Here is a 16891-nt window from a genome sequence, read left to right on the forward strand (position 1 = left end):
TTGTCCATCCAAACCACCAGAGATCCTTTCAACAGCAGAAGCAGCAGGATGTTGGAAAGCTGTCCAGTCAAGGATCAATTTAATTGGAATGTTACAACTGCCCGAAGTACAGGTATTTGCAAAAATCCTGAAATATTTACAAACCAATTTTAAAAAGTTTCTCCTGGAAACTTGCACCTCTCAAACTACAAGGAAGAAGATTTACATGTCATTGTACTGTAAACTTTTTGTGAGTGCTGAGAAATTTAATTTACATAATAATGCTGCAAGCAGGCTGGGGGTGTATGGGGAGAGAGTTCCTTAGCACCAGTAATGAGCAGAAAGGAAAAGAAGGCAGCTCCAGTCCCCACAGACTGTTTTGCTTCCCATAATTTCAGAGTCTAATAACGCCTTTTAATAAGCTGCTCCCAGCTATGAAGCTGCAATCAACCTTTGTCAGAGAACACAATGCTGTCCCAGACAGGAAAATAGTTCTGCTGGCATGGACAAAAGACCCCTCCTCAATAAAGGCTTTCTAATAACAGGGAGAAAGAAGTGCTATCAGTGAAAAACAAATTATGTTATCTATATCATGTATTCTTTCATTTCTTAAATGCTAGATGTCAGAAGTGTATCTGTTAAAGCAAAATACAGTCTAGAAACACATTTTCCAGTCCCAGTTCACAATTAGACAAACTTGCTAATTTATAGGGTATTTATGTCTTGTAAATGCACTCCAAATGATGACTGACCACGTTAATTTTCTGTTTATAGTCAATGCCACCCACTTAATCTGAGCTAAAAATTCAACTACATGAGATTTCAAATCCTCCTAAGCCAAGTTTATTCAGGATCCAGTGGAGACACAGACCCTCCCCTCTCCAGAGCACCACCACTTGAGATTGAATAACCCTTGCACTGATCACAAAATGTGAGCTTTCCCCCTGCTTTTAAAACTTGTTTCTACTTGCAAGCTATTTCATGCCCCCTCTGAAGTAACAGCAGTGTGCAGTTATACACCAGAGCTGAAGGAAGAGCCAGAAGAGCATCTCATTGCCATGTCCTATCAATTCCTGTCCGTTCAACACACAAGGTTAAATGACTCCAGAAGCCTCCCCACAGGGCTGCCATTGTCCTCAGTCAGGGCTGGGACATAAAGTGCTCATTCATGTGCACAGCAAACAAGCAACCAAGGGCCAGTGATCAGCATCCAGGCTCATTTTGGGTCTTCTGCAAACAGTTTGTAGAAAGATGGCATTTCAATAAACTACATCCATTTTCCAAAGCTTCATTGCTTTCCTAGCACAAACTACTTAGTAGGGAGTCCAGACAAAAATTAAGACAATGTGAAGAATCACCCAAAAAAACCCATCAGGACCACTTCGTAAAAAGATCTTCTTGCTACAACCACATGCAAAAAGATTAAGTTTTAATAGAGAAATACACATTCAGAAAAGTTCCAAACAGCTGACTCTTTCCAAAGACAGACATACCATGCTTTTGTTTTAGAGTTCCACTTAGTGTTCAGCCTTAGAGCTTATATTACTTAAAGGGTAGAGACACCAAGGTTCCAAAGTGCACTTAAGGCTGTTTACTTCATATCTTCTGGTTACGGACCCAAGAGATTTAGGGCTTGGGTTTTTGTTTTGCTTTTTTTCAACATGTTAGAAATAGAAAAACCAAATGCAGTATGACCGAAATCCAATGCTTCTGATAACTGGAGACACAAGCCTCACGAACCTCTTCATTGTTTTGCCTTTTCTACTTCAACACTTGCAAGAGCAAAGACTTTGTCTCCTGATCCTGAGGGGGAAAAAGCATTTTCAATAAGCATTAGTGGAAATTGTCAATTACCTTATATACAATTTAAATAAAGCAAAACATTTTGAGATCCAAAGAAATCAAACCTACATGTGAAAACTAGAACACTTGACCCACACAGACTTGCCAGGTCTAGAGCAGCCATGTCCTGCTGGGCCTGGCTGGGATGGAGCTCTCTTTTCCCCAGCTTCTCCTGCAGAGCTGTAATTTGTGTTTGTAGCTGGAATGGTGTTGGTGACACCCCCCCACACAGAGCTACTGCCCAAGTCCCCTCTTGAAGGAAAGGGTTCTCACCTTCCTTACCCTTCCAGGGAGGGCAGAGCTGAAAGGTAGGGCACCCAGACAGTTTATTTGTACCCTGAGTTAGTCTGGCATGTTCCTGCCATTCATAGCTCTTTCATCCCAGTTTCAACTACTACTACAATGAACTGTCATGCTTATTTAATGCCTTTTGTAACTCAACTCTTGATCTTGTCAACACAATCAGAGGTATGACAATCATGGCAGGAAAGTGCTTTAAAGCAGTATTTTGACAATGTGCCAATAACTGCCAAATTCTGTGCATCAAGCAGAGGACATGGCTCTCCTGAAGAGAGTATTTAATGCAAAAAAGATCTGTGTTTATTTCTAAGAGCAGCATCTCTGCTTGAGACAGACTATTCAAGCCTTCAGCATGATGGACACCCTTGGCATTTCATGGGTGTTTAGCACTGGATTTATTTTTCCTCATAACACTGTATCAGAGTTTCATTGTTATTAAAATATATTAACATTTAATGGCATGAATCTCTTGTTCATATATTCTCTTTCATAGGGGAACCAGACATACTTTTATTAATCAGTGTTCAATGAGGCAAAGGAATCAGAAGTTACAAGAATGAAAACTTACCAAGGTCAGTGGAGACTCTCTCAAACTGGCTCAGGGCTGTACCAGCATTTGTTGACAAGAACATCTCATCATCACCAGTGAGCTAAATCAAAAAACGCCACAACTGTGAAGCTGATACCTCAACTGTGCATATTCCCGCCATCTACATGAGCTAGGACAGATTATAGCAATTGTCCATTTGCAGCTTTTAAGTGGCAGTGTAATCTACCATACTGAAGCCTGAAACAAAAACAGAAGCACTGAATTTTCCCTCCCTGGGTCCTGTCAGCCCAGGCAGGACAGCATGTGCATGCAGACATGCCTGCACACGCCAAGTTTCAAGTTGATTTCCAGTGATAATTTTTTATTAAAAGGTCATACTGTACCTGTGTACCTGAACTGTGCCAAGTTGTCAATAACTTTTTTGTCACATGGTCAGTACGGTAATGAACTAAGATCTAAGCTTAATTCCTATCATCTACTGAGGAAAGCAAAAAAAAAGCAGTTACGGCCAGCTTTGACCATGTTTAGAACCACTGACCTAGAAATGGTTCTCTTCCTTTACAGTGACATTTCCTCATGTATATTTTACTTTTATGTACGTGCTCTGATGCCTTGTGACAGATGCCCATAAAATATTTACAATAATGAAGCAGTAACCTACATTTGGAAGGTTCAGATATGCTAAGTTAAGTCATTTAATTAGCCTCAGATACACATCTTTATTACAGCAAAGCATGTGTGTCAAATTCTTCACAGTGTTTGCGTCAGTTTATTTATTAGAAATATAAAAATCAGGCACAGATATTCAGGAAAATATATTACTTACCTGGCTTTGTAAGCAAGCATACAGGTACTTAACATTTTGCAGTGTTGTGCAGACAAACACGCAGTATTTGCCATCATTGTTCACATCCAGAGCAGATGTGAGACCCTGTCCTAGCAAGCCCTCTGTGCAGCAGGCTGCTGATCATTTAAAAAGATTAAGAGGACAGGTCAGAGTGTGGTGAAGGGGTGACGTTGTGCTCCAAGAGGATTAGATACCTTCATGCATTCAGTTAACAATCTTAACTAGCCTTTACATATTTGCAAAACATTTTTTTTCCTCTGATACTCAAGCAATAAAATATTGGGAAAGCCTTTGCTTTAGAAACTACTTGGATTGCAGCTCCTTTAAGTACTGCACTTGATCTTTTCCATTACATTCCTTCATTTTCTAAAAAAGCTGAAGTACAGAGATACTGTACTATGTTTTCTTCATATACCATCCACAAAGAGAAGTAACTTCTCTTCCTCCCTCTGGTGGCAAACCCAGGGCTTTTTCTGCCAGTGATGAATCACCGAGAAAACAATGAATTTATCACTCATTTCTCCAATTTATTTTTCTCATACCCAGGCACAATCAACACTATAAAAGTGAAGCTGGATACAGGTCAGAGGTCTCGAATAGCTCCTGATGAACTGGTGATAGATGGCCAATAAAAGACTTGTTTTGTAGCTTTTATAAATACCATCACCTTGTACCAGCTGGTGTGTGATTCATGCACACAGCCTACTAAAGGAAGTATTAAAAGTAGAAGCAGCCATATAGGAAGGTACCAAACTATTTGATACGTGTTCAGCTTCAGAAAGTTTGGCATTAAACAGAAGGACATTTATGTAATATAACAGCAAGTTGCATTTTATCGTTTGCGTATAAAATTGTAATTTCTTATGTTAATTATTTCTAATTCCTCCTAAATAGGCAGAAAACTACTCACCTATCATACCAACCCCTTACCTTCTCACCAAGCTTTCTGAGGGCAGTCAGGATTTCCAGTTTCTGTTGGGTGTACAGGTCTCGTGGCAACTTCCCAACCATTAAGTCTCTGTCCATCTGTACACCAGGGGAGCAAAAGTCAAAATATATAAGGTTCCCATTATTTTACCTGAAACAACAGCATAAGAAATGCAACAGCCTAAAAATATAATCAGTAGTCACAGACCCACAGCAGTAAGGGACAGAGCTATCTATGATTTGAAAGATGTCTGAAGTTTTTCTGTACATTCAGCAAATACTCTTTACCTCTAACCTTAACTCACTTGATTTCTCCAAACTTGGATCTCTTTTTATCAAAGAATGATAATAATTTAAAATTATGTATTCACACATGACTGGTATATGGAGGAATCCCATTTGATTTCACTTTACCCGGATCTTCAGTTTAGATCTCTGAAACATTGAGTGCACTCTCCATCCCTCCGTACAATCACAAAACTTCTATCTGCAGTTTCTCAGTTCACTCTGTTAATCCCATTTTTGCTTTGAAGCAGGAAGATAGAAGATAATTCAAGAAATACATATGGTTGCCCCCATTGCCTCAATAAACATTTAAAACTGAACAAATACTGAAAGAGAACTTCTCCGACTCTTGGACTTTACGACCGCATTTTCCAGCACACTCAGTGCTTTCCTTGCAATCATTACACACTTGAATCAGTCTGCCTCAAATAAACAGCTTTTGCAGTAAAACAGAAGCTTTCACCTCTGCCAGCCTTGTCCTCAATTGCCTCGGCTGCTTCTTTGCAAACATTCTAATCACTTCTGGAGTTTTAAATGCTTGGCTGATGGCTGCTTGTATTGCCTGCAAGGAGAAGAGTAAGAATGACCAGGACTAACAGGAATCACAAAGCACAGCAGCAGGACAAGATTAATGAGGGCTGGAGAGCATCATCAGTACCCTCTGCATCATTTGATACACATAGCTCATAGCCATGGAAGTGAAATTTTTTCACTGATTATTTTTCACATGGTTACTTTTTCGTAACCATGGAAGTTATTTTTTTTTTTATAAATTACCTTTATGGAGGGCTTAAAGAATCCTCTAATTAATGTAACTGGACTGAGAAAGAGCTGTGAAACTTTTCATTACTGTCCAGGTCTTAATCTCCTGTTAAGGCTGTAATTCATCAATGGATTTTCTTCCCTTTTAAAATGAAGACACCTATCCAAGTTTTTTACGTATACAAGTGTATTAAATTAGGAAATACATTATTTACATAGATCTAGATTTCACATAAAAATTATTGTGAAGCACTTGTATCTACTTGGTGTTTCATCAACTCCAGGAAGAATATGAAGTTTTTTAGCACCACATTGTCCTTACCAGTTGCATGCCACTGAGCTCATCCACCAAAGTCATATCTCCAGACATAATCTTCTTCAGGGAGTCATTGAACTCACTCAGCTGCTCTAGAGTTTCTTTTTTGGTCTCTTCGTACTCATCTGCATCCAGCTCCTCTCTAGGGAGGAGCCAAAAGGACACAGTGATTCACAGGATCCAACCTGAGACACCCCATGGGGCACAGGCAGCACCGAGGAGTTCAGTTCTGCAGCCTGCTCTGCTCCTGCCCAGCTCCTGCCCTGCTTGGGTTTGCACCCTCCCAGCCACTGCGTGGTTCTGCACACACTGGTAATAAAAAAGCCCTAGTAATAAACGAGATACCCTACGCCCTGAGCAGTATTTAGAAGTATTTTTAGATCTCAACAAAAATTGTCTTGCCCAAAGCTGCAGTGAATGAGATTATCTGAGAAGCCTATCTCCTCACCCAAAGCCATCTACTTAGGGATAACTGATCCTGCTGCCTAAACCTTGCCCAATTCCCAGAACAGTACCACCACCCCTGAGCAGTTCTAATTGCTCTTGAAAAAGATACGTACTGCTTGGACAAGTTAGAACTAGAGTCAGAAAGCATCTAAACACAGGGTGTTTAAATGCAACTACTGAAAGAGATAAAGTCCAACCTTCTTGATAATTCACTGTCTCAAATTGAATCAACACACAGAAGACTAATAAAAAAATCACATGAAAAGTTAGACAAACTAAAAAGTAAACAATGCAACCCCCCCCCAGGCACCTATAATTGTAAGATAAACCAGAAGAGCCACAAAATCAATGCGTTCACTCCTATTAAAAATCCCATAGAAAAATTGTGATTTTTGTCAACAGCAATTACAAGTCACACTGAAATATAGCATTTCTAAGAAAATACCGAGTATTTCTGCTTGCATTTTTCTCAGATATATAAAACAATCTTAATAAAGGCTTTTAAAAGTAATTTTACTGACACCAATTTCCTACCTAATTTAAAAACAGAAAGCCGCAGCAAAATACAAAAATCAATAAGCCTCCCCCCAAGATTTTTGAAAGGTAGCACTTAAAAAAAATACTACCATATAAGAGGAAAGCAACTATTTTTATTACCTGCATTCTTCCAGATCTTGAAGTTGCTGCATTAATCTGTCCAATTGCTCCTCCAAGTTTTGTTTTAGTTTACTGGTCTCTGTTGTTCCTCTTGAAGCCATTTTCTGTTTTCACATGAAAATGTTGTTTTTACATGACACTCCTAAGAGAAAGTACAGTTTATTGTTTGTATCAACAACTTAAAACGTATTTAAAATGCTCTAAATATTAAAATTATGCAATATCTTGCTGATGGAATATTTAATCACAACACCCGAATATCCTTGCAGTGGAAATACAGAAATGTCAGGCTGGGTGCACAGAATTATCTTCACAGCAAGAGGCGGTTCACCAGGGAACTCCAACAGGCACAGCACATAAAATCAAGCGAGTGTCAAATCAAGCAGCAACTACTGAAACACAGAGGCCCCGCTATATGAAACAATAGGTTCGACTCCTCAACGGCCCTTGGAACGTGAGGCAGCCGGGTGCGGGTGTCCGGCAGCAGGGAGAACCAGCGCTCCGGGGAGCGTCCCGGGCGGGCAGAGCGCCTCGGCCAGCGGGGCCATCCCGGCCCGCCGCGCTCGGAGGGCCCGCGGGCCTCCCTGCGGAGCGGGGCGAGCGGCCGGCGGGAGGGCAAGGCGGAACTCGGGCGCTCCCCGGGCCCGCCTGCCCGTTCCCCGGCCGGGCTCGGGCCCCGCTCTTCCCCCTCCGCCCGCCCGGCGCCGGGCCCCCTCACCCTCAGCCGGGCAGGCCGCGTCAGGCCGGGCCCCTCCCGCTCCTGCGGCGCCGCTTCCGCCGCGCCCGGGCCAATGAGCGAGCGGCCGCGCGGGCCCGGCCGAGCGGGGACGGAGCGGGGTGAGCGGGACGGGGAGCGGGGTCAGCGGGGACAGAGCGGGGACGGGGGGCAGCGGGGGAACAGCGGGGACAGAGCGGGGACAGAGCGGGACGGGAGCGGGGACAGCGGGGACAGAGCGGGGACGGGGGGCAGCGGGGACAGCGGGGGAACAGCGGGGACGGAGCGGGGACAGAGCGGGACGGGGAGCAGCGGGGACAGCGGGGGAACAGCGGGGACAAAGCGGGGACGGAGCGGGGTGAGCGGGACGGGAGCAGCGGGGACAGCGGGGGAACAGCGGGGACGGAGCGGGGTGAGCGGGACGGGGAGCAGCGGGGACAGCGGGGACAGAGCGGGGTGAGCGGGACGGGAGCAGCGGGGACAGCGGGGACGGGGCGCGGGGACTCAGCGGGGACAGCGGAGATGAGCGGGGCCCACGGGGATGGGCGCCGGCGGCGGGGACGGCTCGCTGTGCGAGGACCGGACCCCCGTGCAGGCCCGCGGGGACGGAGAGCTGCTGGTGGGTGTTAGTGAAGCGTCCAGCGGCGCCCACGTCGTGCTTATGTTCTATATATACCGATATATAAACATTTGACAGGTATTTGTCTCTGAAACGTAAATGAGATTGAGCAAAGTGTTCTTACCTGGCCATCCCCGGAAGGTGACTGGCAGGCTGGGCTCCAGAGCCATCCTAAGACCTGCTATAGGCATATTTTGATGTCTTATAGTGCAAGGTGAGTTTATGAGGCAATGATTGCCTGTTTCTATAAACTGTAAAATGAGGAGCATGAAAAGGGACACTTGACTAACTCCCGAAAAGGCACTCTATATTTCCATCTTAAATTTTTCTGGTTTTTGCACTTTTTTTTCCAAGGAAAAAATCAACCTTTTTCAGTTTTGCAGCATGTGTCACTTTGTTGAAAGTAGGATTTGTGCATTACAAAATCAGTCTAATTCCTCTCCTCCCTGTTCCCATAGTAACTCTCCTGGCCGTGCCCCTGTGAAGGCTGCATTTCAAGTACCACCAGCTGTTCCACTGCTGAGCTACTCTGCAGTAATGAAGAATATTTTAAAAGTTTGTGAAACTATTGAAAGCACAGAAAAGTACTAGCACTTACAAAATATGAACCCTTGCAAGAGTTCCTTTTATCCGCGGGCTGTTTGATGTTAGGACACAGTCACTGTTACAAGGTTTGGCTGTGATGGTGTCTCAGCACTGTGGCTGCTGTGAACATCACTCAGCCTCTCTGGAAAGGAGACACAGTGTGAGAGTGACCTCGTGGGATTTCTCCAGGTGGTGATGTTGCTGTAGAAACAATGCCAGATAATTCTGTGTTCCTCAGGGTGTCTCAGACATCTCACAAACAGCAACAGCCCATTGCAGCTCTCCTTTGTTAGGCCAGATGTGGGAAAACATCTTGGCAAGCTAGAATATTCTCAGGAAAGAATACAGAAACAAAAATGTGTGTGAGGTGCGAGGGGAAGTTAAATGATAAATAGTGAAACTTCCTTATTTTCAGCAATTCTTAAGTAGTTTTCTGAAACTGAAGCTCAGAATTGGAACAGAACTGTGGTATTTTAGAAAAGGGATAACCCTCAGTATTTAATTGCAGCTTTTACTAAACTGTAAGTTCTATTCTCTCACCTTTTCCACTGGTACACCTAACACTTGCTGCAACACAAAGGAGACTGACTTCTAATCTTTAGTCCATATCACTCTCTTCCCACATATCATGCTGAATTATATAAATTACCCTCTTTACATTTTCTATTTCAGAAAATGTAAATCCCAAATGAATAAATATTGATGCTGTTCTCCTTCAGAATTTAATACAACCTAATATGTGACACAACCTTGGTTTTACAGATCATGGTGGAAAGGGTCACTGTAGTTTAGAATAGCAACACTAGGAATGGTCACAGGATGTTCTATTTCTCCCTATAAGCACTAGAAGGAAGTTACTTAACAAGAAGGAAGTTGCCTGCTCACGTCTCTTGGCAGTTGATTGGCACTGGCATCTTAAAAAAGGTGCAAAGTTCTAATAAAGTTTGTCCTGCAATCAGGACAGATAATCTCTCCAAATTAAGTTTAAAAGCATGAGCTGTGTTTCTTCAGAGTGGGCACTACGCTGTCCTCTCTGGGCAAGTAGCCTCTTTGCAGTGATTTCATATTTTATTCACTTAGAAATTGGACAAGGAGGTGTCACATGAACAGTCACAGGCCAGGTTGATGGAAGAAAAATACAGCATTCAATTCGATCTTGAAATTTTATATTCTGCTTATTGGCAGCACAAGTAAGTAACAATATCTCTCTCTTATCCCATTTCTTGTAGTGGCTGGTACCTGGCACCAACACTGTCCTCTTGGCTCCGTGGCTGTGAGCAGTGGCAATGGAAGATCCTGACAGGAAGACTGAAGTGGTGCTGCTGGCCTGTGGGTCCTTCAATCCCATCACCAACATGCACCTGAGGCTGTTTGAGCTGGCTAAAGACTACTTCCATGAAACAGGTAGGATGGTAATTTATATCATTCAGAATAGATTTGTGACTGTGACAGATATTTAGCAAATGCTAATTAGATATTGAAGCTGATACGTGTTTATGTCTTATACAAAACCATGTAGGCCATTATGAGAGAACTCATTTATGTGTTGCTTATTACTGATTTTAATGAGCTAAAACACAGAGTTTATAGTTAATAGAAATATATCTTTCTAATACATCTTACTTAGTGCTCCATTGTGCTGCCCTGACAGTGCAGGAGTGTCCTGTATTTTTCCACAGGGCTGGCTATCAGCTGCCATTGCACTGCATAATGGTTATGTCACAGGTTAAATACAATGCAGGGGAAGTAACATCTGCTCAACCACTTCTCATGTTCTTGTGTGCTATGTTTTTTCCCACAGGAAAATACAAAGTAATCAAAGGCATCATTTCACCAGTGGGTGATGCATATAAGAAGAAAGGTCTGATCAGTGCGAATCACCGAGTGACTATGGCAAAACTGGCTACAAAAAACTCAGATTGGGTGGAAGTTGATGATTGGGAAAGCTGCCAGAGCGAGTGGCTGGAAACACTCAAGGTTTTAAGGTATTCTTCAGCCAAAGTCTAAAAAGTCTCATGAACCTATAGAAGGATTAAGGATGGTGTTAACTCTAACAAGTTGGGATAATTGCAGAGAGAGGTTCTTTGGTAGGCCATACTATCCCAATTTTTCCCTACATCTTTAAAATACCTAAAATACATCTGTTTTGCAGGTATCATCATCAAAAGCTTTTATCCGCTGATGTCACTAATAGTCTGCAGCATGTGCCCATAACAAAGCTGGGACGAAAGAGAAAACAGGAACCAAACAGGCATGAGCCCGTTAAAAAGAAAAATCAGAGTCCAGTTGTAAAAAGTTAAGTCTGTTTGCAAATTAGATGGTTAATGATCCGTGTTATTTCAAGAGAATTGCACCGATGAGTAACTTTTATGGTAGCTCTTGGTTCTGATGTCATTCAGTAACTTTATTCCCTTAGATTCCACAGCATAAGGCATTAGATCCCTTTAAAGAAGGGACTCCCATAACCTTTATTCAGAAAAATCCTGTGTTATGGCTACTAATTATAAATTAGATACTCTGAATTTTTTTTTTAATTTCATTCCATTCTCTCATCTTAACCAAAGATACAGAGAGAGAGGGAGCCAAGAAATTAAATGTCCCTGTCAAGTTTGCTGAAATCTGCCAAGCCCCAAATGAAGCCCTATTTCTCATTTAATTTTCTCTTCAAGGTGTCCCACAGGTTAAACTGCTTTGTGGAAGTGACATGTTGGAATCTTTTGGAGTCCCCAATCTGTGGAAGTTGGAGGACATCACTGAAATTGTGGAAAAACACGGCCTTGTGTGTATCAGTAGGGCTGGAAACAACGTTCAGAAATTCATCTACGAATCAGATATTTTGTGGAGACACAAGAATAACATTCACCTTGTGGAAGAATGGATCACAAATGATATTTCCTCCACCAAGATCCGGAGAGCCCTGCGGAGGGGCCAGAGCATTCGTTACCTGGTGCCTGACGTGGTGCGGGCGTACATCGAGAAGAACAGGCTGTACAGTCCCGAGAGCGAGGACAGGAATGCGGGGGTGGTCCTGGCTCCCTTCCAGAAACATGCCAGTGACCCTAAGAGCTCACAGGCGCTGAGCAACTGACTTACTGTCTGCTGTGAAAAAAAACACATTTCACTACAGGAAAGTGTGTTTTCTAGGGGCTGCTTGGGGGTTTTTCTTAGGTAAATAGTGGCCTAATTCTGTACACCTATAGTTAGTAATGATGTTTGCTGGACTCAGTGATGGGACCTGCATAACTTTTTCAAGTGCAGTAATATGATTTTTCACTTTTTAATGTTTTGTCCCAGTGCACTGAAGTGAGTATAAGAATTCAAATCGGTACGTGAAAATTGCAAATGTATAAACAAAACAAATTAAAATGTTCTCATTAGTTTTAAGTCAAACTGCTCTGCTATTTATAAAACAATAACACAAATATTTTAAATAACTTACAGTGTCTTAACAAAGTTATCTGATTTCAAGATGTACCATTTACTTAGAGTGAATCTATGTAATTTTTTTTTTTGTCAACATGTGGTTTACCTCAAAAAAATTATTTATCTCTATCCTAGAAGGGAAGAATTTCCTCCTGGCTGAAGTGGTGCTAGGTATAGCATGCTTTGAGCTGCTTGCCTTTGAGATATGCAGCTGCTTGTTTGCTGTCATGCAGTGTGCTTCCAGAAATGTCTTGTACTTTACTTTTCCATTCATATTTCCAGAGCTAAAATGTTAAGCTCAGTATTGTTTCTGATGGAAGGACAAACCTACCTCAGGAACTGGTTTAAAGCAATTGATTTAATAGATAGAAATTAATAATAGTGTCATTGCACTGATTTTCAGACACTTGTCCCTTTATTACAAATAATACATTTCTTTCAAAAAATAAAGTTTATTTTACTTTTGAGCCATAAGTAGAATTATATATAGCCAGAATTGTTTTCTGTTACTAGTGAGAAAGTGGTAGGATATCAATACTGATCATAAGTGAAATATTTTTCTTTTCTAGAAATCTGGTTTTGAATCTAACAGTGTATTGTCTATATTATGTGAACCTAAGCTAGAGAGATACTGTGACTGTTGTGGTGATAGAATTCTACCTCCTTTTATTTGATGCTATCTCATTTTTGTTTGTGTTATGTGCCTTATTAAGAATGCCAAGGTTTGCAAGCCACTTCTCATGAATCAACAACTTTTTAGAGGTCTTTGTGTGAGGTTTGAGTACTGATTTACAGAAAGAAGGGCCACATGCCAGACTATCTGCATAATTTAAATTAAAATGTTATATCCCGACTTTGGCACAGGATTTACCAAGTGCTGACTTCTCTTTGCTTGCAAGAGTCAGTAGTATTGCAACAGTGCTTTACTACCATAACCTCAGAACACCAAATTGTGGGTGAAATGTTACTATTTGAGTGGAGAGGAAACAGTAATTTTCATTTCTCAGTGCCATTCTTGTTTTAGTGTGGGTTAGAGAACAATATCCAGCTGCATACAGGAAAGAAGCTTTGACGTCCTGAGTTCCTACTCACATGATTCTGTGAGTCATATGGATCAAACTGCCAGCTCCAAAAATGGAGCTAAACTATGGGGAAACTTCTTTGCAAAATATTATCCTTCTTATGCAGCCTAACACAAGTCAGTAAATAAATAAATGTAGTAGTATAGGTATGTTTCCTCACCTCTAAATCCCTTATTTCCTCACTTCAGATTCCCTGAGTCCTTTCTCTTCAAAGTCAAGCATTTTTTATTCACTTTTTCAAAACAAATTGCTGGGTCCTCAGGGACTTCTCTCACTTTGCTGAAGGTGAAGTCCAACACAAGCTTACCTGCTGTGTCATGTGCTCTGCTGCCTGTGTGTTGTGCCACATGTGTAGCATCTAATAAAGCATCAGTGGGAACAGCTCCTTTATCAGCTCTTCTTTATGTGTCAAGAACAGAAAGCCAAGGCAGGAGCTACATGTCCTATATACACAAGATCACTTTTTGAATTCTGTTTACTACTCACTCCAGACATAAACCAACATGATATAATTCTTATCTCTGTGCCATAGGTATTGCTTTAAAATTTGTTGATATAATACAATCCACAGTTTAACAGTCCATCCATGTCTGTTCAAGTACAGCCTGTCTTCACAGGGGTACATCACCTTTTCGACAGATACCTGGATTTCAGATCTTAAAGCTCAGATCTAATAAACTTGCAGGAAATCTTAGTAATGACAGAATCAGTTCCTTTAAAGTATACAAGATGGGGAAAATGGTTTAAACCACTTTTTTTCTTGCATTGTGGCTCTTGGGCTGTTGACATTTGCTCCACACGAAGATTTCAGACACGATGAACTTTTCCCTCCAACACAGCTGGAGCCATTCTACAGATACCCTCTCACCCACTGGCTCAGCAGTAGCACCCTTCCCCTCCAGCAGAAAGGTCCTGTGATGTAATCCCACCCACAGGCTGCCCTATAAAAGACCTGACTAGAAAATTACATTTGCATTTTTGACTGGATCTTCCTTCTACTGTCTGGCAATGCCTGTGGATTTCAGTGGAACCTGGAACCTTGTCAGCAATGACAACTTTGAAGGTTATATGGTGGCCTTAGGTAGGTGAAATTACCTGTTTCTGTCCTTCCTCCCTTCTCCTTTAGGGGTCTTCTTGAATTTTAAGGACTGCCCTTCATTTCATCCTATTTAAGGTATAGAATGCCTTAAAGAGAGTTGTTGATTCTTTCACTGCCTTTCCCTGACAGAGGATGAGAATAGAAACTCACCTCTTGCTAAGTGGGGGTAAAATATGAAACCAAGTTTGGGTGTCTCTGTGGGGGAAGCCAACTGTCTCCAGGAGTCTTCTGGCTGAAAGTCCTGAAAATGTCGCATAGGAATTGTGCAACAACTGAGTACACTGGTTTAAAGAGGACAACTTACTCTTTGTAATATGCAGCTTTAAACAAAGCAAAAGGTACCAATAAAACAACAAAATGCTGCATAACAGTAAAGTCAAACTACTGTAAGAAATGCTTCTGGTAGTAATAAAGGTTAATTCCAGGCTGCCAGAATTGCTGGTGATAAATACAACTCTGATGTTTCTGCCTTCTGTCCAAGGTATTGACTTTGCAACACGCAAAGTAGCAAAAATGCTGAAGCCTCAGAAAGTGATCAAACAAGACGGTGATTCATTCTATATCCATACCACTAGCACATTCAGAGATTATTTGCTTGAATTCAAAGTTGGAGAAGAGTTTGACGAAGATACTAAAGGCTTGGATAACAGAAAATGCAAGGTAAGAGGGAATATATGAGGCTGTGAGAAAATTAAGATGCCGTGATCAATCCAGATAATTGAGCTGAAAGTTTTTCAATAATATTTGTGGTGCAAGTCAGCACTAGGAGCCTGAGTTACAGACAAGGAGTGTCACTTTCACTCGGGCAATATCCAGGTCCTCTTTGATCCAGGAAAATACACATTTTCTGCAAATATCTTGCAGAACTGAGACAGACATGCAGAAACGCCTTTTTGTTTCCTGTTCTATAGAGCCTCGTTACCTGGGAAAATGACAAACTTGTCTGTGTCCAGACTGGTGAGAAGAAGAACAGGGGCTGGACTCACTGGCTTGAAGGGGATGACCTCCACCTGGTATTGACTTCAGATTTCTACTAATTCTATCTCCATATGGTGAAAATTTGATTTATAATGTGGCCATGGTGTGCATATGCCTTCTAGCTGTGTAGGATGTGTAATGGATGGTACACTGTGAGCACATTCTGCTTTGAAACAGCTTCATGGTTTCACTGTCACATGAAGTTAGATTAGAATGTTAAGTGTAAGTTATTAGCATGGCCAGAACGGAGGCAAATGATCTATGTTCAGTTTTGGAAGCAGTTCCTTTGATTGCTATAGATATCGATACTCTTGGGTTTTCTGTTTATTTGTTTTTGTTTTTTTTTTGTTTGTTTGTTTGTTTGTTTGGTAGGAGCTTCGTTGTGAGAATCAAGTCTGTAGACAGGTCTTCAAGAGAGCTTGAGTCTGAGTGGTGTGCTGGGTCCTGCCTGCAGGGACAGCTCTGCACAGGAGCCTCATGTCCTGTGAGGGCTCCACGGCCAACAACTGACTCCTGTACCTATGAACCCCAATGATCTGAAGTTTCTGGCTCAGGAAATAAGTCTGCTGTTGCCAGTGTTAAAGGTCTGATTTTTGCTAATAAATGCCCCAAACTAGTCTTGAGTACCTTGATTTTCAATATGTTTTTGGAGGGAAAAAAACCAACGCAAAACATAAGTGATGAGGCCTGGGTCTCTAGGTAATCAAAAGTCAATTAAAAGGAGAAAACCTGCCAATTCTAAGAGGCACTCAAAGAGGCAAAAAAAAAAAAACAAAACAGGGGAAATGGGTTGCTGATAGAGAAGGGAAGATAACAAATAATGAAGCCAACAAGAAAAGGTATGATTTTATTTTTCAAAATGCTTCTCTTTAAGGCATAGACTACTTTACTTGCTTATGTCTTTCACGCTGTGCTATGAGGCGCCATATTGTGCCAGAGCTGCTTTGTTCTCAAAAATAATTAAGTTGAGCTTACCAGAGGAAACAAGCCTGTAGTCAAATCCCAGAACCATGAAGATAGCTCTGAGTGATCCACAAAGATTCCAGTCTGCAAAATAATTGAACTGTGTAAGCACATATACAGAGGGAAAACAATGCTGATTTAGTTCAGCTTTGTTTGCATACAACTGTTAATTAGATTAAATGTTTTTCTTTATGACCGTGTGCATATTGCATAGAAAAGTTTGTCTTGTGTGAACATATAAGTTGTCAGATAAACTAGGTAGTTACAAATTAAATGAGTTGCTGCATATATTGTAGAAGAACGTAGCTTAATCTTAGTAACTTAATTACTTCATATGAAAAAAATAGTCCCTGACATTTTGAAACCACCTTTCTGATATTTCTTACCCGTTCAAAATGCTTAAAGCCACCATCAGAGTCAGACAAAAATCTGTTGAAGCATGGAGGTCTTTTGGTTCGATTGGTGCCCTCCCCTAATTACTAGACTTGTATAAACTTAGCCTGGTTTCCCTAATA

General features: G+C 41.6%; 3 protein-coding genes across 8 annotated transcripts; 2 read left to right on the forward strand and 1 right to left on the reverse strand.

Annotated features, from left to right (window-relative positions):
• LZIC (leucine zipper and CTNNBIP1 domain containing) lies at positions 1-7679 on the reverse strand. 5 transcript variants are annotated; one of them, XM_077788099.2, is made up of 8 exons: positions 7631-7679; positions 6913-7054; positions 5815-5950; positions 5194-5292; positions 4449-4544; positions 2690-2771; positions 1720-1782; positions 1-127 (listed from the first exon to the last, which is right to left on the reverse strand). In XM_077788099.2, exons 2-7 carry the CDS (start codon positions 7011-7013, stop codon positions 1724-1726), a joined length of 573 nt encoding a protein of 190 aa, XP_077644225.1. In that variant the 5' UTR covers positions 7014-7054; positions 7631-7679; the 3' UTR covers positions 1-127; positions 1720-1723. The 5 variants fall into 5 exon arrangements, with proteins under 5 accessions (XP_077644225.1, XP_021393471.1, XP_021393475.1 ...); XM_021537796.4 differs by lacking the exon at positions 1-127 and having other exon boundaries at positions 1392-1782; XM_021537800.4 differs by lacking the exons at positions 1-127; positions 7631-7679 and adding an exon at positions 7306-7573 and having other exon boundaries at positions 1392-1782.
• On the forward strand, positions 7616-13720 carry NMNAT1 (nicotinamide nucleotide adenylyltransferase 1). Of its 2 annotated transcripts, none has more exons than XM_021537794.4 (6): positions 7616-7749; positions 8325-8460; positions 10061-10235; positions 10633-10816; positions 10984-11126; positions 11501-13720. In XM_021537794.4, exons 3-6 carry the CDS (start codon positions 10118-10120, stop codon positions 11917-11919), a joined length of 864 nt encoding a protein of 287 aa, XP_021393469.3. In that variant the 5' UTR covers positions 7616-7749; positions 8325-8460; positions 10061-10117; the 3' UTR covers positions 11920-13720. The 2 variants fall into 2 exon arrangements, with proteins under 2 accessions (XP_021393469.3, XP_085414812.1); XM_085558686.1 differs by lacking the exon at positions 7616-7749 and adding an exon at positions 7978-8039.
• A 540-nt stretch (positions 13721-14260) lies between these two features.
• On the forward strand, positions 14261-16030 carry RBP7 (retinol binding protein 7). The gene is made up of 4 exons (XM_021537759.3): positions 14261-14417; positions 14917-15095; positions 15347-15448; positions 15786-16030. Exons 1-4 carry the CDS (start codon positions 14345-14347, stop codon positions 15834-15836), a joined length of 405 nt encoding a protein of 134 aa, XP_021393434.1. The 5' UTR covers positions 14261-14344; the 3' UTR covers positions 15837-16030.
• The last annotated feature ends 861 nt before the right edge of the window (positions 16031-16891 follow it).

The sequence above is a fragment of the Lonchura striata genome, chromosome 21 (genome assembly GCF_050655825.1).
Source record: "Lonchura striata isolate lonStrDom1 chromosome 21, ASM5065582v1, whole genome shotgun sequence".
NCBI lineage: Eukaryota > Metazoa > Chordata > Aves > Passeriformes > Estrildidae > Lonchura > Lonchura striata.

What these genes read in the sequence shown, in the direction of transcription:
- LZIC (XM_077788099.2), bottom strand. Translation starts at nt 7,013, where the DNA reads ATGGCTTCAAGAGGAACAACAGAGACCAGTAAACTAAAACAAAACTTG. An exon ending in TCAGAAAGCTTGGTGAGAAG is followed by an intron (nt 2,772 to 4,448) that starts GTAAGGGGTTGG and finishes TTTTTGATTTAG; the next exon opens with CTCACTGGTGATGATGAGAT. An exon ending in GAGAGTCTCCACTGACCTTG is followed by an intron (nt 1,783 to 2,689) that starts GTAAGTTTTCAT and finishes TTTCCCCCTCAG; the next exon opens with GATCAGGAGACAAAGTCTTT.
- NMNAT1 (XM_021537794.4), top strand. Translation starts at nt 10,118, where the DNA reads ATGGAAGATCCTGACAGGAAGACTGAAGTGGTGCTGCTGGCCTGTGGG. An exon ending in AGACTACTTCCATGAAACAG is followed by an intron (nt 10,236 to 10,632) that starts GTAGGATGGTAA and finishes TTTTTCCCACAG; the next exon opens with GAAAATACAAAGTAATCAAA. An exon ending in GAAACACTCAAGGTTTTAAG is followed by an intron (nt 10,817 to 10,983) that starts GTATTCTTCAGC and finishes TCTGTTTTGCAG; the next exon opens with GTATCATCATCAAAAGCTTT.
- RBP7 (XM_021537759.3), top strand. Translation starts at nt 14,345, where the DNA reads ATGCCTGTGGATTTCAGTGGAACCTGGAACCTTGTCAGCAATGACAAC. An exon ending in AGGTTATATGGTGGCCTTAG is followed by an intron (nt 14,418 to 14,916) that starts GTAGGTGAAATT and finishes CTTCTGTCCAAG; the next exon opens with GTATTGACTTTGCAACACGC. An exon ending in TGGATAACAGAAAATGCAAG is followed by an intron (nt 15,096 to 15,346) that starts GTAAGAGGGAAT and finishes CCTGTTCTATAG; the next exon opens with AGCCTCGTTACCTGGGAAAA.